General features: G+C 35.4%; 2 protein-coding genes and 1 non-coding gene across 4 annotated transcripts; all 3 read right to left on the reverse strand.

Annotated features, from left to right (window-relative positions):
- Positions 1-17: 17 nt before the first annotated feature.
- On the reverse strand, positions 18-5655 carry LOC126615864 (uncharacterized). Of its 2 annotated transcripts, XM_050283786.1 has the most exons (14): positions 5430-5655; positions 5165-5241; positions 4671-4871; positions 4127-4221; positions 3596-3786; positions 3291-3469; positions 2511-2852; positions 2354-2418; positions 2080-2128; positions 1831-1987; positions 1409-1493; positions 1245-1314; positions 998-1138; positions 18-506 (listed from the first exon to the last, which is right to left on the reverse strand). In XM_050283786.1, exons 1-14 carry the CDS (start codon positions 5524-5526, stop codon positions 183-185), a joined length of 2073 nt encoding a protein of 690 aa, XP_050139743.1. In that variant the 5' UTR covers positions 5527-5655; the 3' UTR covers positions 18-182. The 2 variants fall into 2 exon arrangements, with proteins under 2 accessions (XP_050139743.1, XP_050139744.1); XM_050283787.1 differs by lacking the exons at positions 5165-5241; positions 5430-5655 and having other exon boundaries at positions 4127-4214; positions 4671-4804.
- A 3043-nt stretch (positions 5656-8698) lies between these two features.
- On the reverse strand, positions 8699-8821 carry LOC126617532 (small nucleolar RNA snoR86). Its single transcript, XR_007621405.1, has one exon. It is a non-coding gene; the product is annotated as a small nucleolar RNA snoR86 (small nucleolar RNA).
- A 6082-nt stretch (positions 8822-14903) lies between these two features.
- LOC126615870 (GDSL esterase/lipase At5g55050-like) lies at positions 14904-17194 on the reverse strand. Its single transcript, XM_050283796.1, has 5 exons — positions 16852-17194; positions 16600-16739; positions 15864-16097; positions 15532-15775; positions 14904-15342 (listed from the first exon to the last, which is right to left on the reverse strand). The coding sequence occupies exons 1-5, from the start codon at positions 17117-17119 to the stop codon at positions 15122-15124; spliced, it is 1107 nt and encodes a 368-aa protein (XP_050139753.1). The 5' UTR covers positions 17120-17194; the 3' UTR covers positions 14904-15121.
- Between the last annotated feature and the right edge of the window lie 4556 nt (positions 17195-21750).

Below are 21750 nucleotides of genomic sequence, written 5' to 3' on the forward strand. Positions count from 1 at the left end.
CTAGTTATCCAAATATATCAAATAAATCAATAAATCATCATAAATATATTATCTGGAACCTACACTGTTTAACTTGTCTTATGCAGTTTTGGGTCTACATTTGCTCAACACAATTTACAATTACCAGCAAAATCAAGCCTGTTTTTAATCAAAAAAGAGGAAAGGAGAAAAGAAAAAAATACCTAAACAACCGTCCAATCACTTTCAACTGTATTCGAAGATTTTTCAGCAGGGGATGTGTTTTCAGGCTTAGGAGGCTTTTTTGAAAATAATGATGACTTGTTGTCGAAGAAACTCGAAAACGGTTGGCTACCGGGGCTCTTTAAGTTTTTCTGGTCCTTCGAACCTGATTTTCTCAACTGTCTGTCTTTACCACCAAAGTTGAGGGTAAGTCTCCTAAAACGCCCTTTTGGTTCTCCTGAAGGGGTCGTCGATTCTTCAGGCTGCTTCATTGCTCTTAGTGCTTCCTCTGGATTGACCAACATAGTCTCCACTGTTTCATATACCTGTACCAAGCATTGACCAAGAGAATATCAAACTCAAATTTGGGTACGCAAATAAATTTATATCCTTATTGCCCGAATCCCCCACCCTAAACCCCGAAAGAGGAAAATAATAATTTGAAATTATTTATAAAGATGTGATAGCTACCTAGGCATAGGTTAGAAGGATAGAGAACAGTTAAACAATCTAATTGTAGATGAACTCATCTTCTCTTATGATAACCTTGGCCGCCAAAAAATTACCAACAAATTTTATCTGAAAATATTTCATGAACAAAGTTTACTGTTGAAATAATCCTTTTTTGGTTTTTTAAAGCATTTGTTCTACGAGTGGATGACACCTTCGACATATATCTCTGATCGAGCATCCATGACTGCCATAATCACGTTTGTCGATGTATTCTTTACGAAGGCTTTATTATTCTAGACACTAGTCCAGTTGACATAAAATTATACCAATCAACCTTTGGTTTAGCAATATGGATCCATCATACCTGGCAAAGCTCATCAACCTTCTCAGTCCACGTGCTGCTTTGACAAGTGGAAACAACATATTCCTTGCACTCATAAAACAGCTTCGAAAAATCACTGCTCACAGATAGTTTAGCCTCAGCAATTACAAATCCTAAACCAAGCTGGATGTTGCAGAACGGGCATCATTAGAACAGTATAGAAACAGCGGCAATGTATTAAACGATGTTAAAAACAAGCAAAAATAACAACATAAAAAATTGAATTTACCAAAGAAACAAACAGCTGCTGAAAAAGCTCGGAAGGTGATATGTCCTCAAAACCATCCAGGATACCTTCCCTACAAGATTAATACACGATGCTATTAACGTTAGACAGTGGTGCTAAAACCAGAAAAAGGTGTGGCAAAATGAGCACTAGTTCTTCCAACTTACACTGCTAAATCCTCATCAAAGAGGGGTGCTTGTTTAACTGCTGGAACTGGTTTGGATGTATCCCAAAACTCACGCCACAAATTGCCTAACATCAAAGCATAACCGTATGAAATTTCAAATGAGATTTAAATATATGGTGGTACTTCCTACTTTAAGATGCACGTATGCATTGTAAAGGTTAAAAGATAATCACATAAAATGGCTAAGCATCCTTATTCTAGGCAATAATATGATAGACTGGTTACCTTCTAAGCAATTTCTCCCATATATACATATATAGAGTACCAAACCAAAGTATTATTATAAGCGAAGTAATTTGCAGTCTGTTATGCATTCGACATCCTCTTATTGTTAACTTGGATATACAAAGCTGTTATGTGACATAAACAATATAGAAATGGAACAACGAAAAAAGGTGGCACCTTCTTTTTGCATTCGGCTACTGAGATAGCCTCTTGTGGACAATTCATCACTACCATCGAACAAGTCTTTAGCCTCATCAATTGGCTCAGTCTCTGTCCAGTCAGGAGGGGAGTGCCATCTCACAAAGTCTTCCAAAATACAACCAGGATTTGCAGCCTGCATATGATAAATGTCAGAGATTAGTTAACTTGAACAGTCAACACACACCATTCAGTGAATCTACAAAATAAGCTTTCATTAGTGAAAACCTTGAAAGCCTGCATGTCAGAGAGAAGTTGAGAACATCCAGCACCAACGCTGACCATAAAGAAAAGGCAAATTGTCAAAAAATATACCTAGATTAATAAGGATAATAGGATGCAAGTTTATTGTGATTAATATGTATATGTACAGTTCTTCTCAAAAAGCAAAAAAAATATGTATATGTACAGAGAACTAGGAAAAATAAACAAGTCACTTTAAGCAAAATGCCAAATGTTACTTGAAAACAAAAAGTGACTAAGAATTAACTCAAATACAGACCTTCCTGTTCGAAGCACAAACTCCTCATTTTCTTTGATAAGATCTTCAGTAAGCAAAGGTACTTCCTACATATAATAATGTGCATATATGATATAATCTCAAATAATGTGGCAAGTTAAAACAGTTTTCCTTGAAAGACAAAGCTATTAAAACATACCTGGGTCACAGGGGAGTACACAGGTTCACCAGTTTCCAACATTGTCAGGTTGCCAGATGGGCTATCAGCACCTAATCGGAGGACAAGTTCCCCAGTGCTTAACTTAGCATACAAAATAGGGCATGCAGGATTGTCTTTGGAAAGAGCAGAATCTTCTGCATTTGGACTAGCTTCCCTTATTACAAAGTCTAACGTTTCAGTGGCGATATCACGACGCCTTTTCCTGGAAACACAACAGTTCATAACTTGCAGCCGCTGATACAAAAGACAGGAATTCAGATCTGGAATCTCATCGAAGGGAATGCTAGGCACATGTTGTTCCTCAGACCAAATTCTTCTCAGCTGCATGTGAAGGAAATATCAAATCAACAAAACATTAATGATACAACAGCATATTAGGTATTCAATTTCAGTGGAGGAAGTATATATAAGCATAAAAAACCCAGAAAATTTAAGATGGAAAACTTTCTGGCTAGACATCTACTCAGCAGGATTATATTGCATGAAAATGTGATAAGCCAGGATAATATTGTACCTTAAGGCTGAAACAGAACCCAATTTCTTCTTTTTCAGTTTAAGATAATAAGTTTATACTCAAGATCACAAAATACTACCTAGACCTTATTCAAAGAGAAGTGTACTTCCAGAAAATATATAACATGTTATGGTTACAATACAGGAAGCCAGAAGTGTCGGCTCATATTTCTCTTTTTTTTTCTTTTCATTGTAAGTCATTGGAAAAAGCTCAAACAACTCATACTTATGGTATACAGAACTTACTTCAACAACAAATCTGCACCAAAACAGAGTCATTTTCTTGAGGGTTCTGAAGCTCCCAATGACTTCAGCTAACTTAACAACAAGGCTTTCAGGAGGAGCACCATGAATATCTCTTGGCAAAGATGCTGTGGTAATTGCCTCCGAACCAGAATCAATCTTCCGTCTTAGAAAACTCCCCTCTGCGAATATCTTGCAAATATTACAACGGAAGTGAAAGATCATAACACGATAATGAAAAACAAAACAGGACTAAGAAGAACCAAAAGGAAGTAACTGTCATGAGGTCACCTAACGTATGAATCTACCTGCATCAAACAGAGCGTGGATCAATGCTAGGACCTTCTCGTTGCTACAAAAATCAGATGGCTTTTCATCCTTTTCACGAAGCACTAATGACTTCACTGCAGAGAGACTCAGACCCGCTCTCTCCCTGACAGGTGAGGAACTTCCTGATGAGGCCAAAAAATCTTTCAATGACTTAGACTTCTTTCCAGCCCTGGATTAAATTTCCAAAATATAAGGGCAGAAAGTTAGGATATCATGTACAAACTGAAAACTTACATTGACATATAGAACCGTTTAATAACTAAGGGCACATGTACTACTGAAAGAGACTTTCCAATTATAGAAAAGACATTCACTTCTGATTATACAAATGCAAGACAACTGATATCCGTTTAACATATAAACATATTCACAACGTTGAAAGAATGCAATTGAACAAATTTCCAACACAAGTGAACTCCAAAAGTTGTAAAGATTCACAAGTTTATAGGAAAAGTTTCAGAGAAAGAAGACTTGTTAAAGGGATGAATCTCAAAAATGTAAATACTTACTCAACAGCAGTAGCCAATTGTCTCATAACAGACAACGGAGGAATCACAATGTTGTCTGAGACTAAGCTTTCAACTGATGGGATCATCTCTGCCCCCTTGCAAATATCAAATCCCAATTTATCATCAAAGTGAAAACAACTAATGAAAAAAAGGACAAATAAATCAGTAAGTTAAGTTATCAATCGCAAACTTTCCAGGTTAGGCATCGCACAAATTGGATGATAATAAGGTTTTGTTCTTGTTATCTATCAGCTTGGCACAATGTGAGTGTTTTTCCATCGTTATCGGTTACTGAGCGTGTATCACTAAATTTTCTTAATATGTACAGGAACAAACACCTGATTAAAAATTTAGTTGAGTTTCCTAATATAAGAACAAAACCAGTCCGCCAGGCCCTGGGGGAAAAGTCGAATAAATTACCTTTTCATTCGTGAATGTGATGTGATTATGTATTGATGATCTAAATATAAAACGGAAATCTTAGAAGACAAACCATCATAACGTGTTACACACAGAAATAAAAGATATAAAGAAGCAAACCTACCTTTGCTTCCATATCGTTTTTCATGTTCAGCAGGTACAAATTTTCATCATAAAAATGAACCGCCATTGAAGAATTCTCAGCCTTCTCGGTATCTTCACCTCCTTTCTTCCCTATTCCAATGTGCCTGAATCTATCCTGCCAATCTTGCTTTGTCCCTATGTTTGGTGGTCTCCACCTAAGATGCTTCGATTCATGCGAGCCCTGTATTATTTCATTTCCAAGCAATAGAAATCAAACAATCCTATCAAATCGTACATTATCAAAAACTCTACTCAAGTAAGCCGGATTTCACAATGTAGTATCTTTTTTTTCTCAGCAGCCAAACAGAAAATGATCAAAAACTGGTTCTGGTCCCTAAACCAAACACCGAAAAGCAAAATCCTACGAAACTTAAACCGATTGATCCTACATTTCCAATCCAAAACAATAAAAACACAAAACAATTAAATCAAAGCCAATTTGAAATTCCAGAAAAAAATTAACAACAAACTGACCTTTGACTCGCCATCCTCCCTCGGCGATTCATAATCGGCGTAATCGATCGAATTCCTCGGCGATTGCTTGTCAGAATCTTCACCGATTCAACACCAAAGTTATCAAAAACTAAACAACATTTATAATCCGAAATTAAGAAATCAAATCCCGAAAAACAAAACAAAAATAGCATCGGGGAAAAGTCAAATGGAAGTCTGGGGGCAGTAAAAAATAGTAAACGGAGAAAAATACGATTCAGCGAATGAGATTAAAAATAAAATAGACCTCGATCGGGCTTTAAGTCAGAGAGAACTCGCTCCGCTTTAGCCGCCGCAGAATGGAAGGCGGTCCTCGCTTTGGATACAAAGGAGGGCGACTCCATATCCTGCGCCGGGGATGCGCAGGTTAGGGTCTCAGTCTGTGCGTACTAGTACTACCGGGCCAGAGGAGGATTCCATATTTGTAGCTGTCGAGGAAGATGTGGGGAAGAAATTCTCATTTGAATACACAGAGACTCTCTCAAACACGCATGGTTTTTATATTTTTTTTTTTTGTTTTTCGGAATTTATTATTTTTCCTAAGATTTTTTATGGATAATTTTATTTCCATACTCTTACTTTTTCTCATATCCTTATTATTTTTTATATATTGATTTTCGTTCAATTTATTTGATTTATTTGATTCGATGATTAAAAATCAAAATAGCATATGAGAAGTAAAAAATTGATAAGAATATATCAGTACCTTTTTATATTTGTTGTTCGAAATGTGAGGCGAAAATAAAAGGGAAAATAATAATTACGGATATTTTATGGACGTTTTTTACGGGGTACTGGTCAGTGTTTTCTTGTGTGCGTTGTTTACTTCATTACGTACAATGAATTTGTGTTGAGAGTACCATAATAAGAAGATAAAGAAGAGACTTGTTCTTGTTCTTCCAATTTAGGAGGACGTAAGTCCACCGGTTGGGCTGGTCCAACCAAGAAAGACATGGTGAAAACTGCTCGTTTTTCCGTTCTCAATCGTGTACCTGACATGCCCATCCTTTTCAATTTACTTGGTGTTTGATTTACAAAACTTCGTGTTTATATTTGAAACCGTTGATATTCTAAATCATTTTGTAAAGGTAATTTATGTATAAAGTTAATTAAAGCTAAAGTCATTTAGTCAACCAAATATAAAAAATATATAAAACGGTTTATAATGTTTTTACTGAATCCATCCATCTATATTTTTTTGTAATTTGATGACCAAATGGTCTTATATATCATATTTTTTGCATAACGATTTTGTAGTGATTTACAATATTAAACTTGAAATTCCGTAAATCGACACGAAATGAATTGAGAAGAAATTCTTCTTCAACTATTGCGAAACCAAGTTAATTCCATTTGCGTTGGTTGTGATGTTCTTGAGCATGTTTGTGTTTGAGATTGCACTGAAAGTACAAACATTAAGGGTCAAACAAGCAAAGAGACCTTCGTAAAGATGCGGATTGGATCCTCTCCGATCCCTTTCCTGGGGATCATTCAAGCAGGAGCGTTCAATAAAAAATGAACGGCCATGATTAATTTGAAATCTTCAAACCTCTCCCTGTCTCATATTTCACTGTCTTCCTTACCTCTCTCTCAATCTTCACCTTCATTTCTCACTCGCTCAAAAATAATTTCAATCAATCCAACAAATTAAACAGCCCCAACCCGATCTTTAGCCCCGTCCTCCATCCCAAACCCCTGATTTATTTTCTTCACCCAACCAATAACACCCAAAAGCCAAGAAAAAAAAAATTTAATGTGATTTTTTTGGGGCATTTTCCAAACACTCTTACAACCAGAAATTAAAATTTCTGAATAGCCGCAAGAAATCGCAAGAAGAAGGACGAACTTTGTCACATTCCGTATTTGACGTGAAACCCATTAAACCCAGGGAAGAAGAAAATAGCTCGGATCGAAAATCGTCGCTTGGGCTGTCTCGCCAAGATTGGCACAGGAAGGCTTGAGGCAGCCTGCTAAAAGGGAAGCCAAAGAGAAAGTTCCGGAATTTTTTATGTGAAGTAGAGAGAAAAGAGTCGGATTTTGATGTTGGAACCAAACATCTAAAAGTGAATTTAATTATTAGCCGTAGGTTATTCATCTAACGGACATGATTAAATGGGTCCGCAGGCTCCATTGTGAAAGCTCCGGAGAGGACCCGATCCCGTAAAGATGGTTGACTTTGCAAGGAGATAGGATCCTCACCAGATTCTCTTTGTGAGGATCTCGAGAATCGTTTAATCACATCCATTTATCTTATATTGTGCAACTAATTTTTGTTAGGTATTGTCAATTTTAAATAAAAAAATTTACAATGATGATGTACGATGAACGGATATGATTAGAAGATTCTTACAAAAAGAATCGGGCAAGGATCCTCCTAACTTCACAAATGTCTAGTTATCGAGCAAGGGCAAATATATATTTTTTAATAAAAGAATGAGATTAGTCTCACAATAGGCTAACCATAATATAATTTAAATTTACTTTTAACGAGAACCAACACTTACAAGTAAACTGTAGTACAAAATGATGGCAAGGGCAAAAAATTTAAAACTGAATTTTGGCCATGTTCCAGCAGAAGCCAAATCGTCAGCACTCAAAATGAATATGAGACCAAATCTTCAGCACTCAAAATCCTCAATTATTCTGGATTTTCTATCCTCTCCATCTCATACCCTTCCTATCTTCTCCTATTCCTATTTTTTGTGAGGATTGTCTACCCTCTCCATCCCATACCCTTCATATCTTCTCCTATTCCTATTTTTATGATCACAGTTCTAGGTCCGTTTAGAGAGGCTTCTCCTTCTATTCCTATTTCTGTGATCACGGTTCCAGATCCGCGTAGAGATGCCACACTCATTTTAAACGTAAAAGATCGTACTCATTTTAAACGTAAAAGATTCGATCTTGTTACAGCAAAATGTGATTTTGTATTTTTGTGTTATTGGACTCTATTTTTTCAGGTGTCAATTCCGTACTTCGGGGTTTGGGGTGCCGGCGATGACTATTTATGTATTCATTTCTCCTGTCTGTCACACGTAAATAAAAAACAATAATACCCAATCTCCAATTCTCTCTATTTTTGCGCATTTATAACAAATATCAACATATTAAAAAAACCAAATTAATATAAATTTTCAAGAGTGCCAACAGATGATGCCAATGATTTAACAAATAGACTGACATCGAATTATACAGACAAATTCATCAAACCGAAAACAAATTATTAGGTTTTGCTTTATCATTTAATAAATACCCCATCAGATTTAAGGAGTTGGAAGACTTGATTTTGGTAATTTATAAATATATCCAATGACAAAATTAATATAAAAAATAAAAAATAAAATTTGTTTCTTCTATTTAGAGAAAAACCTAGTACGGATCAGACATTGATTTCAAATTTTGGATGATGAAAGTATAATAAAACACCCGGGATTTCCACAAAACATGAAACAAAGGTGATTTACATAATTAAAGTAAAAATAAAAAATAAAAGAAGAAAGTGGGTTTGAACGAATGAATGTTGCGACTTGTTCGAGGCCAAAATCAAAACCAAAAATTTGACAGGCACGGAGAATCGCTTGTTATTATCGCCAACCTTCAATGCAATTTGCGCCAATTTTATATTAGACGCCCTTGCTCTGCAAATTGGCTTCTACTTCTACGGAAAGCACTTCTCGCACCAAAAATCAAACAAAACTTTTCGAAAAAAACAAATATACAAAGCTCTAAAACGAAAGAAAAACCCCAGAAAAGTTAACTGAGAGAAAAGCAGTGGAGCCTAAATACAGACGAAGACGGATAAACAGAGGCGATTTGTTTGACGGGCTAACGTTTATTGGAATGTTATTTATAGGCACGGAGGATGAAACCCTAGCATGAAGGAAATGACGAGTCTACCCATCAAAATTTTGGGTTTCGGCTGTCAATACCCAAATACAAATATTGTGGGTTTAAAATTCTTGGGCCTGTTTGCTAACTACGAATCGAAATAGGAAGAAATCGGAAAACGATGAATCGGAGTAAATAAGAATTGGGATAAGCGGGAATCGAAATCTAACAATCTCATCAAACACTTAAGTAAATGATGCATTAGGTCTTCAACGATGAAGTAAGTACAATTAATGAGGTCACTGGCACATTGAGCGAATGCAAATCTCAAAACGTACAAAAAAATTCATAGGTAGTAAAACTCGCAAAACCTCACTATGGTATAACCCAAAATGGTATAAAACCCCAGTCTAAGGAGAAAAGTGAGAAGTTTCATTTAATTCAAAACTAAACGCATTCAGGACGCAAATAAAACACACACAAGGATATGACCATCTCAAAATAGGTGTCGCGTTAAAACCTATTCAGCTAACAAAAGCCCTATGAGAAAAATACTCATAATCGTAGCAGAGACTGTTGAGTTCATGACTGGACTTCTAAGGTATGCATATCCTGATCCGCCTTACTTTGGTCCTAGAAAATCTTGGTCCCACAGACCACAGTAGTGGTGGCGATTTTCCTATAGCTAAAGGTGATAAGCTCTCATTAAACCAATGTTCAGTGACTGATTTTGAAGTTGAAGCTATGAAAAACAAGCCATATACTTCCTTGGTAGGGGGTGTAATGTATGCACAAGTGTGGACAATACCTGACTTGGCATTTTTATTAAGTGTTCTGAGAAGGTCTCAAGCAAATCCTAGTATTCAACATTGGAATGCTGGAAAAAGAGTGTTGAGATACCTGAAGAAAACTCAGTCCTATGTGTTGGTATACCAACATCTAGGTAGTTTGGAGTTGATTTGTTATTCATATGTTGAACTAGGAGGCTGCGTTTATGATAGAATGTCGACAAGTGGATATGTTATTATACTTGCTGGTGGTTCAGTTCCATGGAGAAGCAAAAAGCAAAGCATAATGGCTGTTCTACAATGGAATCTAAATACATAGGGTGTTTCGAAACCATGAGGCAAGGTGTCTGGATGAAGAACTTTATTATGCATATAAAAGTTGTTGGAAGTCTTGAAAGGAAAGGCAATTGAAGATTTATTGTGATAATATGTGGGCTGTGTTATTTACCAAAAACAATAGAAGATCGGATGCTTCGAGGCTTATGGACATCAAGTATCTCAAAGTTCAAGAAAATGTTAGAGATGATGTTATTCAGATTGAACACATTGGCACTTTTGATATGGTGCAGGCTCATCCGTGGACAAAAGTCTTGCACGTCACAGGCTTTAATAGGCATGTTCCGAGAGCTGGACTACAGCCATCATTCGATCTGTTTTGAATGTGGGAGTAAGGTGCTTTGGTTTCATTTGATTAAAATCAATGTTATAAATATTATGTTGTTTTGATTCAATCTCACATTGTTCTCTTGTAAACAAAAAAGTACAGTTTTTTATGAGTCGTTTCCCCAATTATATTACTCTTAGCAAAGTAATAATATGAAGTATGTTATTTAACTTCATGGGATCAAAGACATGCGGGAGCTGTAATGTACTAACGAACTTCCTTTTTAGGTTCTTTAGTCTATAACTTTATAATTGATGAGATCGGTTTGTGATTTTAGAATACAAATGCGTGTAGCTTGCATCAAGCGCCTAGTGAATCATTATAACTAGTTGCGGAAGTCATACTATTCTAATATCAATAAGGGATCACCTTTATTTATATAACATATATGAATAGCTTGATCACACTCATGCGGGAGAATGTAAGAGTTTTACTTTTAAATGTGAGTGAGTGCAAACTATATTTGATATACATATATGTCTTGATGTATAAGTTGGACAAATATTAGTTTTGGACTAAATACATTTAATTATAATTAAATGTTTTAGAGACAGATAATGCTAGGGAAACTAAATTTCTAATTTGAATTTTGTAAACCAAATTGTGTAGATGTTGATGATTGAATTATTACTTAAATGTTGATTAACATGCTTATTTTTTATTGGTGACACATCATTTGGTTTGCAAATTTAGTTTTAAAAAGTTGGTCTCCCTAGCATTATCCAATAGAGACATGTTTTCAATTCATTTAGGTTTAAGAGGTGATTAAAACCTCTTAGGAAATTGGTGAATTCATTTTGGACTAAGAGGTGATTAAAACCTCTTATACCATCTCCAAATGAGATGTCAAATCTTATGTAGAATGTCATGTAATCAAATTTGAAGGTAGGAGCAAGTTACAACCAATGTGTCAATCCTATGTGGATTGACATATGAGTTTTTATATGTCAAATTTGACATATGAGAAAATGTGATGTCAAATAATTTTTAATTATTTTATTGTGTGGATCCCATTAATGAACTAATTATAGATCTTGAAAATTTATTTTCATTGATTTCTTTTTAAAATGGGTCATACAAATATCATTTATAACAAAAAAACATATCGGATGGAAAAATAGAAAATCTAATATTGCCATGTCAGCCATCAAATTAACATTTGACATTTATCTTTTCACATCTCTTTTGGAGATGCTCTTAGGAAATTGTTGTAACCAACTCATGATAGGAGGAGCGGTTACCAACACAATTATTGAACGTCTTTTGGCCTCTCTTCTCGTGAAAATGGTTGAGAATGAGTCTCACATTGATGAGATGAGAGATCTTGCATGAACTTATAAATAAGTTGGGCTACTCCCCATATTGCCAATTAGTTTTATGGTGGAATCTCAACTTTCTTTATGGTATTAGAGCATGTTGTCTCACGTGTGAAGCCAAACGGTCACACGGGCTCCATATCACCCCGTTGTGTTGTACATATGTTAGACTTGAAAATTCGCCACACGTGAAGGGACGTTTTGAGAATGAATCTCACATTGATGGGATGAGAGATTTTGCATGGGCTTATAAGTAAGTTAGGCTACTCCCATATTACTAATTGATTTTATGGTGAAACCTCATTTTTTTTAAAAAACGTGTTCATATAAGCTCATTATATTATAACCAAGGAAGAAAATATCGGTAATATCGGAAATATCGGTAGTCCGAAAACACGGAAATATCGATGGAAATATCGGGATAATATCGATATCGATAAAAATTACATGGAAACCACGGAAATTGTAAGAAAAACTTGGAAATTTTTATTGAAACTTTGCAGGATGTTTATTTAGTCAATTATCTATTAGTTTATCACAAAAAATTGGAAGGAAATGCATTGCATGATGGATTTAACATTATCAAGTTGATTATATAGCGAGCTGACAAACATTGTGAGTGTAGAAAATATGTAGAAATTAATGAAAGAAGTCTAAACACACCATAATCATTTATATATAATGAATTAGTACAATATTTTACACTTTATACATTGTATGGTAAGATACATGAGTGACTTAGTACCACATAGAGTTCCTATGAGGTTCAAAATTTTCACTATCTTCATCATCTCTATGTGTAGAGTGAGTGTATTTTGAAGAGTAGTTAGCAACCATGACAATGGTTTTCAAGAACCAAAACCCAAAAGTCAATAGGAAACCGAATACTTCGGTATTTTTCGGGATTACCAAACAAATGAGATTTGGAAACCAATCCCATATCGAAAATTTCGGTATTTTTCGAGATGGGATTCCCGAACTTCAGGATGGTTTTGGATTGGGATTTTTCGGTTTGGGTTTGAGACTTTTTCGGTTTGGTTTGGGATTTTCCGGAATTTTTCCCAGCCCTACCATGTAAGTGACCAAATAAAAAATAGAAAAATTAAAAACCACATGCCATTGACTAAGTAATTAATTGACACAATTTAAAATATAATACCACAAAAAAATTTGGAAAATGTGCAAATTTGTTTCTTGTAAAAAGAATTCAAAACAAAAGAATATATATAAATATTGTAGCATATTATCACAACAACATAAGTGGTATGGTGGTTAAGGCCTTAAGGAGTTAAGTGGGAGGGGTTCGAACCCCTCTGTGCTCAAAATTGAGACTTTTCAAAATTTTTAGGAATTTTTGGACTAATATCGCGATATTAGGCGATATTATAACTAATATCGCGATATTATCGATAATTGACGAAAAATCATTGAATACTCATTAAAATATCGGTAACTCAAAAAAACGAAAATATCGTCGATATATCGACGATATTTTGGATATTTTCTTCCATGATTATAACCAAGAAATGTGAGGAACAAAGAGAACAGAAGATCAAAAGTTCGAACTCAATCATCATGAGTTCTTCTGCAGGTACGATCTAAAATTAATGTGACTTTGTTTTGATTAGACGATATTATCGATAATTGACGAAAAATCATTGAATACTCATTAAAATATCGGTAACTCAAAAAAACGAAAATATCGCCGATATATCGACGATATTTTGGATATTTTCTTCCATGATTATAACCAAGAAATGTGAGGAACAAAGAGAACAGAAGATCAAAAGTTCGAACTCAATCATCATGAGTTCTTCTGCAGGTACGATCTAAAATTAATGTGACTTTGTTTTGATTAGACGTTCTGACTAGTGGAACGTAGTTAATGGCTTTAAGGTCATCTTTAAAAGAAGGATCCAGATGGCCGAAAATAGTTCGAAAATCGTCTCCAACCGAGGGCTAGGCCAGAGGGTTGTGGAATCTGAGAGGGCCCCATGAAATCGGAAAGGGTTGGCTAGAAAAAATGGAAATCCTGACCGACAGGAATGCTTTGAATTTTTTTTTTACAGTTTTATTATTATTTTTTATTTACAAAATTTTTCTATAACTTCTATTTTTCATATTTTTTTTCCTATAACTTTTATTTTACAAAATTTGTTTCATATTTTTTTTTAAAATTCCATTTTTCTTATAACTTCTATTTCACAAAATTTGTTTCATTTTATTTTAAATTCTATTTTTTTTCCTATAACTTCTATTTCACAAAATTTGTTTCATATTTTTTCCCTATAACTTCCTAAGCCATTATACAATATTAAATTAAATTAAGTAACATGAAACAACATTAAATAACATTAACCAACATAAAAATTATACAGCATAAAAAAAACATTTAACAACATGAAACTTAAACAATATTTAAGTTGTAGTTTTTAAAAAATAAATTATATTTGGCGCTATGACCCTTTGGCCCTTGGTTGGAGACGAAGGCAAATATGATCCTATACTGTTTATTAAAATATTAATATCTTGAAGGACCAGAAGGCTAAAACGAGCCCTCTTGCCAGACCTCGGTTGGAGATGGCTTAATGGTTTAGAATAGTTCTCAGTGATGTCCGCCCGTATTATGTTTTCATCAGAAATACAGTATTTAAACCCCGGAAGTTGTTTCTTTATCCATTTTCTCCTTTCAAGAAACCTTGTGCGTCGCTTTGCAGAAAATTTTCCCAAGAATGAATGCAGAAAGATTAACGGATGTATCTGGCTGGCAATTATGCAGACTGAAGCATTCTCTGCTGTTCGATGGATGAGAACGTATTTTCCATCTCCATTCAAGAGTAAGGTTGAATCATTGGCTGGATACTTCTTTTTGTTAGACCGAGTCAATCTTACCAGAAACTCAGCTCCGAAACAAACTCTTCATAGGATAAGATTGCTAGGTCAGGTTTTAGTTTGAATAAGTTTAAAGATAAGTTTGTTGTGATTTTGTTTGCTAGGTCAGGTTTTAGTTTGAATAAGTTTAAAGATAAGTTTGTTGTGATTTTGTATTTTGAATACCCTATTTACACGGAGATCTTTGAATTCAAAACACAAAATCACAACAAACTTATCTTTAAGGCGGATGATGCTGGAATATAATCGTTTCCTTTGCTTTTCAAAATCTGTCATGATGCTTTGCTTCTTTTGTGATGGTACAGACAGAATTTCATTGATTCACTCTTTAATGCACATGAACTTAATTATCCCAAGTATAACCTCCTAAGAAGGCCAATTTATACACTATTAGACATGCTAGTTACACGGTGACTATTATATCGAGAAGATGGTGTCTTTCGTCGAGTTTTTATTGAGCAATTAACTCCTTCACAGTCATTGGGGATGAGTATTTTGAAGGGCCATCAAAAAGTTTATCCGTTATGATGCCATGAGTTGCCTGTGTAGGATGGTAAAAATCCCAGAATACATGGTTCCTCCTGTTGGAGCACAAGGACGAAACTGGCGTGCAAGGAAACTCGGCGTTAAGCTTCCCCATCCCACAGCATGCAGCTCTAACCTCTGTAAATCCTGAATCGAATACGAAATTTGTGGTTTGTCAGTTAACTTCAAATTCTTCCTTTAGTTCTTACAAACACGGGAAAATATATAGCTTATCATGATCTGCATATGTTCAAATTGACGGTTTGACAACACATGCTTGACGGATTGGCCATAGATTGTTTCCTCTTGTAAAGAAGGAAAAGAACATATGAGTACCGTAAGAAGCTGCGTTTTGAATGATGTTAGTCAAGACAGTATAAGTGTCAAAGAGGGTGTAGCTTATGCCCAACGCCGGTTTCAATTGCTGCAACATGGACTTAAGGGCTTCATTGTACATGACGGACATCGAGTTTTCAACATCATTGCACTCTCCTGTACTTGAATTCCTTTGCGCCGGACAGCAGCCAACCGGCCCAGTCCCTATAACTATAAATTTCTGCGCGCCTAGAGCATGCATTCTCTGCCAAACAACAAAGAAAGAAGAGCATTGAAGTGCAACTAAAGTTTCACTATGCAAGCATGGAGCTAAGGTAATGTGTGCTTCATACCTGTAATTGTTCCTTTAGATTCGATACCATCAAATTGGCGTACTGCTGCAGCGTGTATTCATTTTGGAGTTGGGAATTTCTAAAGTAGCCAAAGATGTCATTGCTTCCAATCACAATGAGAAACAGAGATTTTGAAAGATGGTCCTTGGCGCCCTTGGAGCCTAGTTGTAGCCCATTGTTTTGATGCACTTCTGAGTAGTAGTTTACTTGGTAAGACAAGGGTATCGCCTGACGCTGTGACAACAAAGAGCAATACAGGTCAGACATAAATCGTCGGACAAAGCTATTCTATTTGTCCTTCACACGTCTAGTCACGTGATACTGAGATATATTCCTAGTGACATTTTAGATTTCTCCTATTTTGGTCCTCTTAACATAATTTCTTGTTTAGAAGTAAGATTATATAGTACACACTACCACATGGTATTACAATTTCATTCAAATTATTATAAAATGTGAAAGAGTAATATTACGTGACAGTATTTTCGCTACACAAAAATTTCTCCTGATTTTGAAATTAGGATGGGTGGCCAACATTTTGCGGACTTCACTTTGAACTACATAAGAAGGTGGTACAGAATAACACCCAAGTTTTCTTGTAAAAGGCTTTCACTAACTTTCATTAGTAGGGTTACATGGATCCCACCCACTTAATATAAAATAAAAGATTTGGGTTCTTAATAAAAAAAACACTCTTATTTTTCTTTTGAAAGGGTGCTGAAAACATTTCGCTTACATATTGTTCATCTGAACCGTTGAAGATTCCAGCTCCTCCGGAGGCAAAGCTAACTCCGTTGACGAAGGATGCTTTTCGCTTGTTGGACTTGGATACAAGTGACAAATACGGTGGCGATGTTGGTAACCCTACTTTCTCAGCTGCCAACCAAAAGATGACAGATTATATACTACGTAGCGTAAATGCTTCTCGTTCTCTCAACATGTATAATGTCAGTTTGTCATGATTTCTTAACTGAAATATTAAACCTACCAAGAAAATCTGCAGAATTTTTTCCATTACCCCACCTCCCAGTTGCTACTTTGCCAGGATAATCAACCCCATTATGAGGAAAATCTGCCTTGAAAACAGAGATTGTTAGGTAATCGTTGTTACCAACGTCGACTAACGAGTCTCCGAACACGTATATGGCCGGAACCATCTGAGCCTCCGAGAGAGCGACGAGGAAACCAGAAGTGAAGAGAGAGAAGACGATGACGAAGAAAGCCTTAGGCAAAACATTAGTGTAACATTTAGCCATGTTTATGGACAACCCGTGTCTAGAAAGGTGCCTCAAAATTTGATGTTTTTGTGTGATAGTTTTGAGGGAGATGAACAAATGGATGTTATCTTATAGAGGGAGATAAGTTGATGAGCGTACGTATGAAAAGGAGACATTTTTGCCGTGTGGGCTCGAGCAGTAGCACTCATCTGAAACCTCTCATCCTGACACTAATATTGTCATTACCATAACTATTCTATAATTTGTTCCTCAACTCTTGTTTGTCTCTTCCCAAAATATCAATCTTTTGTCATAGGAATTAACATTTTTTAATACAAAATGTTTTTTTTTTTTTGAATAACTAATTCTTTTTTCTAGTTTTAATTGTTAGAGTATACCATTGCCAATTTCTCCGTTGATATATTCGTTGATTTTGTTAGTTTACTTTTCTTGGTTACATAATTCTTACATAAATATTGAGTTTTCCCCGATGATAAACATTTTATTCCACCAAATTATTCTTGATTATAATTTTTTTGGAAACAACTATATATTTACAAAGAATAGAAAATAAATTAGTTTACAAATTTATTATTCACGAGATATGAATTCCACTGCATTATTATCAATTATAATTTAGCATCCTTGGATTAACATTAATCACATATTTTGAATAACTAATTTGATTTTTTGTTGGTAATGTTACGTTTTTCTCTTTCCAGTTTCAAAGAAGCAAAAAAGGAAGTAAAAAACATCATAGAATATGAACACAAAAAAGGATATAGAGAAGAAGAAAGAGACATCCTTTGTTGAAGTGGGGTTCCATACTTCTGGTGCACATATCTCCATCCTTGTCTGCTGCCGGAGTCTAATCTGCTGCTTGCTACGTGGATGCACCGTCCCGAGTTCCACACTCCACGCACCATCAAACTTTGCCTTTTCTTCTTTCTCCGTTCTTCCATATTTGAACACTTGTTTGTATTTTTGTGCATTTTCAGTTTTATTTGCCGACCCAAAACAGTTGTTTACAGATTTCTCATATGTTGCAATCTTGCATTTCCACTTTTTATAATTGCTAGAGATATGTGCACCTGAATTATAAAATAAAGAATGCCATTATTATTAAAAAGGAATACTTTGATAAAGTACAAAAAAATTGAACTGTTTATTGAATTTGTTCCAGGTTTTTATTTTTCAACAACAACAACAAAGCCATTTCCCACTAAGTTGGGTCGGCTATATGAATCCTAGAAAGTCATTGCGCTCGGTTATTTTATTTTTCAACTTTAATTAAATTTCTTGATTTCTGCATTTATACTCAAATTTTTAATTCAAATATTTAAATATGAAAATTTAATCATTTTCATGGATAACAAATTTTCATGGATGGTTAAAAGAAAATATATATGTCATTGTATATAATACCTATACTATATAAATTGATAAAATACACTTAATTTGTGATAATACGAAAATAAATAAAACTATTAATCTACCCATCATCCACAAAATAGTTTAGAAAAATTTCATCTTTCATATATTTATAAATTCATACTAGTATATATGTTGATATATATATAGTACCTATAACACGTATTAGTAGACACGGTTAACTTACGATCGAGGTAGAAAAAAATTGAGAAACGAATTAGGAGTAGGAAGAAGGAGAAACAATTTAATTCTTATATTTAATCCTAAAATTAAGTAAATATTAATCATATAAATAAGGAATAACATTTGTCACAATCTAATAAAAAGATAATAAAAATAAGCTGATATGGATAATCAATGAGTGGACCTAATCCAACAAAGTGGACTAAATCCAACAAAGTGGGCTAAATCCAATAATAACTCCCAAAATTGGACTTATATCAAGTTTGCTCTTATTTTACACTAATAGAAAACAATAAGTACTTCAAACCAGTGACAGTACCAAAATTTTAATCGCGAGGGCATTTCATCGAGCACTTGATGTGCATGTCGTCCTTTGCCAAGCTATGTTGCTTGCATACTTACATATGAAGAGTGTTGTCAAGTGATCCTAGTGAGTTTTGTTGAGACCCCCTACCGGAAAATGCCAACACATTATGACGAGTGCTATCGGGGTATGCCAAATACGTATTTCAGCGAACACTTAATGGGAACAAAAGGAGTCTCGTGTAAGACATTGGAAAGGTCCCTAAGAACTTCACCAACTGTTTCTCTGACCTCTTGAGGGTCCCTATGAACCCACCCCGACTTCAAACTAATATTAGTAAGAACAAAACTTGCATTTTCTTATAAGGGAATGCACATATTCCACTCTTTAAGAATAATGTATCTTCAACATATAACTTTTATAATTGAAACAATCCATTTTTAATACTGTTATTACCATATTATATTGATCCCGAAACTACTAAGTACCGTTCAACTACAAAGCACCTTGAACCCACCAAAGAGTCCGTGCTTTGGTACCCATGTCAAATCACATGAAACAACATCACAACAAGTGAGAGCCACGACACATGGCAATTACCCATTAGCTATCCCCAAATCAATGGGATATTTCGCTCCAACTTGAAGGCCAATCACGATATGACAAGTGGTGGCACCACATTAAGTGCATTCTATCCCACATTGGCCAATTTTGAGAAATCTCCTCCAACCTTGCCTCTATAAAAGGTTCACCTCTACTACTTTCAAATGTTTAATCATCATTACTGTGGATGCAAATTTTCTGCTCCTCGATCTTGGACGATTTTGCACCTACAAAACAACTAGCACCTTAGGTTAAGGCCAAAAGTCTCACGCGCCCACGATGAATGGGGGGGGCTTTGGCCGAAGAACCTCCGATGCCAAAGTTAGAATTTTAGAGAGAAATAGTGTTTAGAGTATTTGTGATTTTTTGTAAGAGAATTGGAATGAATATTTGGTGAAAATAGGAGCCTATTTATAGGGCTAGGTTGGTTCACTTTAGAGAGGAATGTGGCCGGCCACTTAGTAGGGTTTTTAGGTTTTGTTTTGGTTTAATTAGGCAATTAATTGGCTAATTAAACATAAAAGGAAATGTTTTGGTGGTTATGAAATTTTATTGGCTAATAAAAAGGAAGAAATGGTGAAAAAGGTAGAAAAAAGTGATTGATTAGGTTTTGAAATGGGGATAGCCGGCCCTCTAGTGACTTTTAGGTTTGAATGAGTGTTTCAATTTGATAATTAAGGGATTGATTAGGTAATTAATCCCTTAATTAGTCAATTTTTAGGAAATATGAAAGGAATATATTATTTAGCTAATTGATTAGCCAAATAATGGAATATAAAACATATTAAATAAATTAGGTTTTGGGAATTACCTTATAGAAAGGATTTGATGAAATAGGCTTTAAATTGTTACCTATTTTGGGCACTTTTGACTTGGTTGAAAGATGATTGCCCATTGCTCGCGCGTAGGAATCCGGGTATGCCTCAAGGGTATTTTTGTCCTCTTTTGTCCAAAAATCCACGTGGCGCCTAGTGAATATTTTTGGCTCCACAAATGCCCCCACACCTGTTGGGCTGCTTGCAGAAAAGGGCAACATGTGTAGAGATATTCTTGCTTTAGGAAACTTTGAATTGCTTCCTATTTTGTTGTTGATTCTCTCTTTTAATAGGAAATTAAATCCTTCTAGGAAAAGGAAATAAATTTCCTCAAAGCTTATTTAAGTCCACCTTAAGTGGATTATTAAATCAACTTTTAGAGAGAAACTTATTCAACCTTACAAGAGAGAAAGAGAGCTTAGAGGATATTTGTTCCCCCTCCTCTAGCAATCTTCTACGTCTTGCCCGTGTAAAGGATCGTCTTTCGTTGCGTGCTTCGTCTTCTCGCTACTTCTAGGTAAGAAAAAATTAATTTTCTTGTCTTCTTGGTTTTCTTGAATCTTTGGGGCTTGAAATTTAGCTTGATGAGAATTGAGGACCGGTGACTGGATATTTTGGGAACCTCGGCATGGCTATGCCGTAGGTGAAACATTTTTTTTTCTTGCTTTTGTTGGGCGCTGGGCGCTGCTGTGCATTGAAGCAAGCCAGGCTGTGGGGCCTGGCGGGTTTGCTGGGTCCTGCGGCCTTCATTCATATTTTTTTTTGTTTTTTTTTGTTTGCCGAGAGCTGTTTCTTTTTCTTTTTTTTTTTTTTTTTTTTTTTTTTTTTTTTTTTTTTTCTGAAACAACTATTTAACAAATCTTCCTTGTACTTTTGTAGAATTTTCAAGCATGTCTTCATTGAGCCACAAGAATGATGATGGTGTGCCCCCGTTGTATCGTCAAGGCGGGTCTTTGAGCAAGGTTGGCTACTTCAAAGTTGCTCACCTCAAGATTAGCTCCGACGATTTGTTTAGAGATTTTCTTGAAGCGTATTGGCATGCCATTCCATCGGGAGTGCGTGTGAGGCGAGTTAAGGATGGTAGCAGCCGGGAACCATGCAGTGGAACTCGGAGAGCTATCAAGTTCCATCCTTACTATTTTGTGTTAGGGTTTACTTTCCCTATGCCGCACTTCTTCCAAGAAGTGCTCTGCTCCATGAAATGTGTGCCCGCCCAATGTTCCCCGAATGCGGTCCGAGTGATGGTGGGGTTCCACAATTTGAGCCAATTCTTTAACTTGGGACTAACCACCAACGAATTTTGGTATTTCTTTGACATAGGTCGCATTGATGGA

Source organism: Malus sylvestris, chromosome 3 (genome assembly GCF_916048215.2).
Source record: "Malus sylvestris chromosome 3, drMalSylv7.2, whole genome shotgun sequence".
Taxonomy (NCBI): Eukaryota; Viridiplantae; Streptophyta; class Magnoliopsida; order Rosales; family Rosaceae; genus Malus; species Malus sylvestris.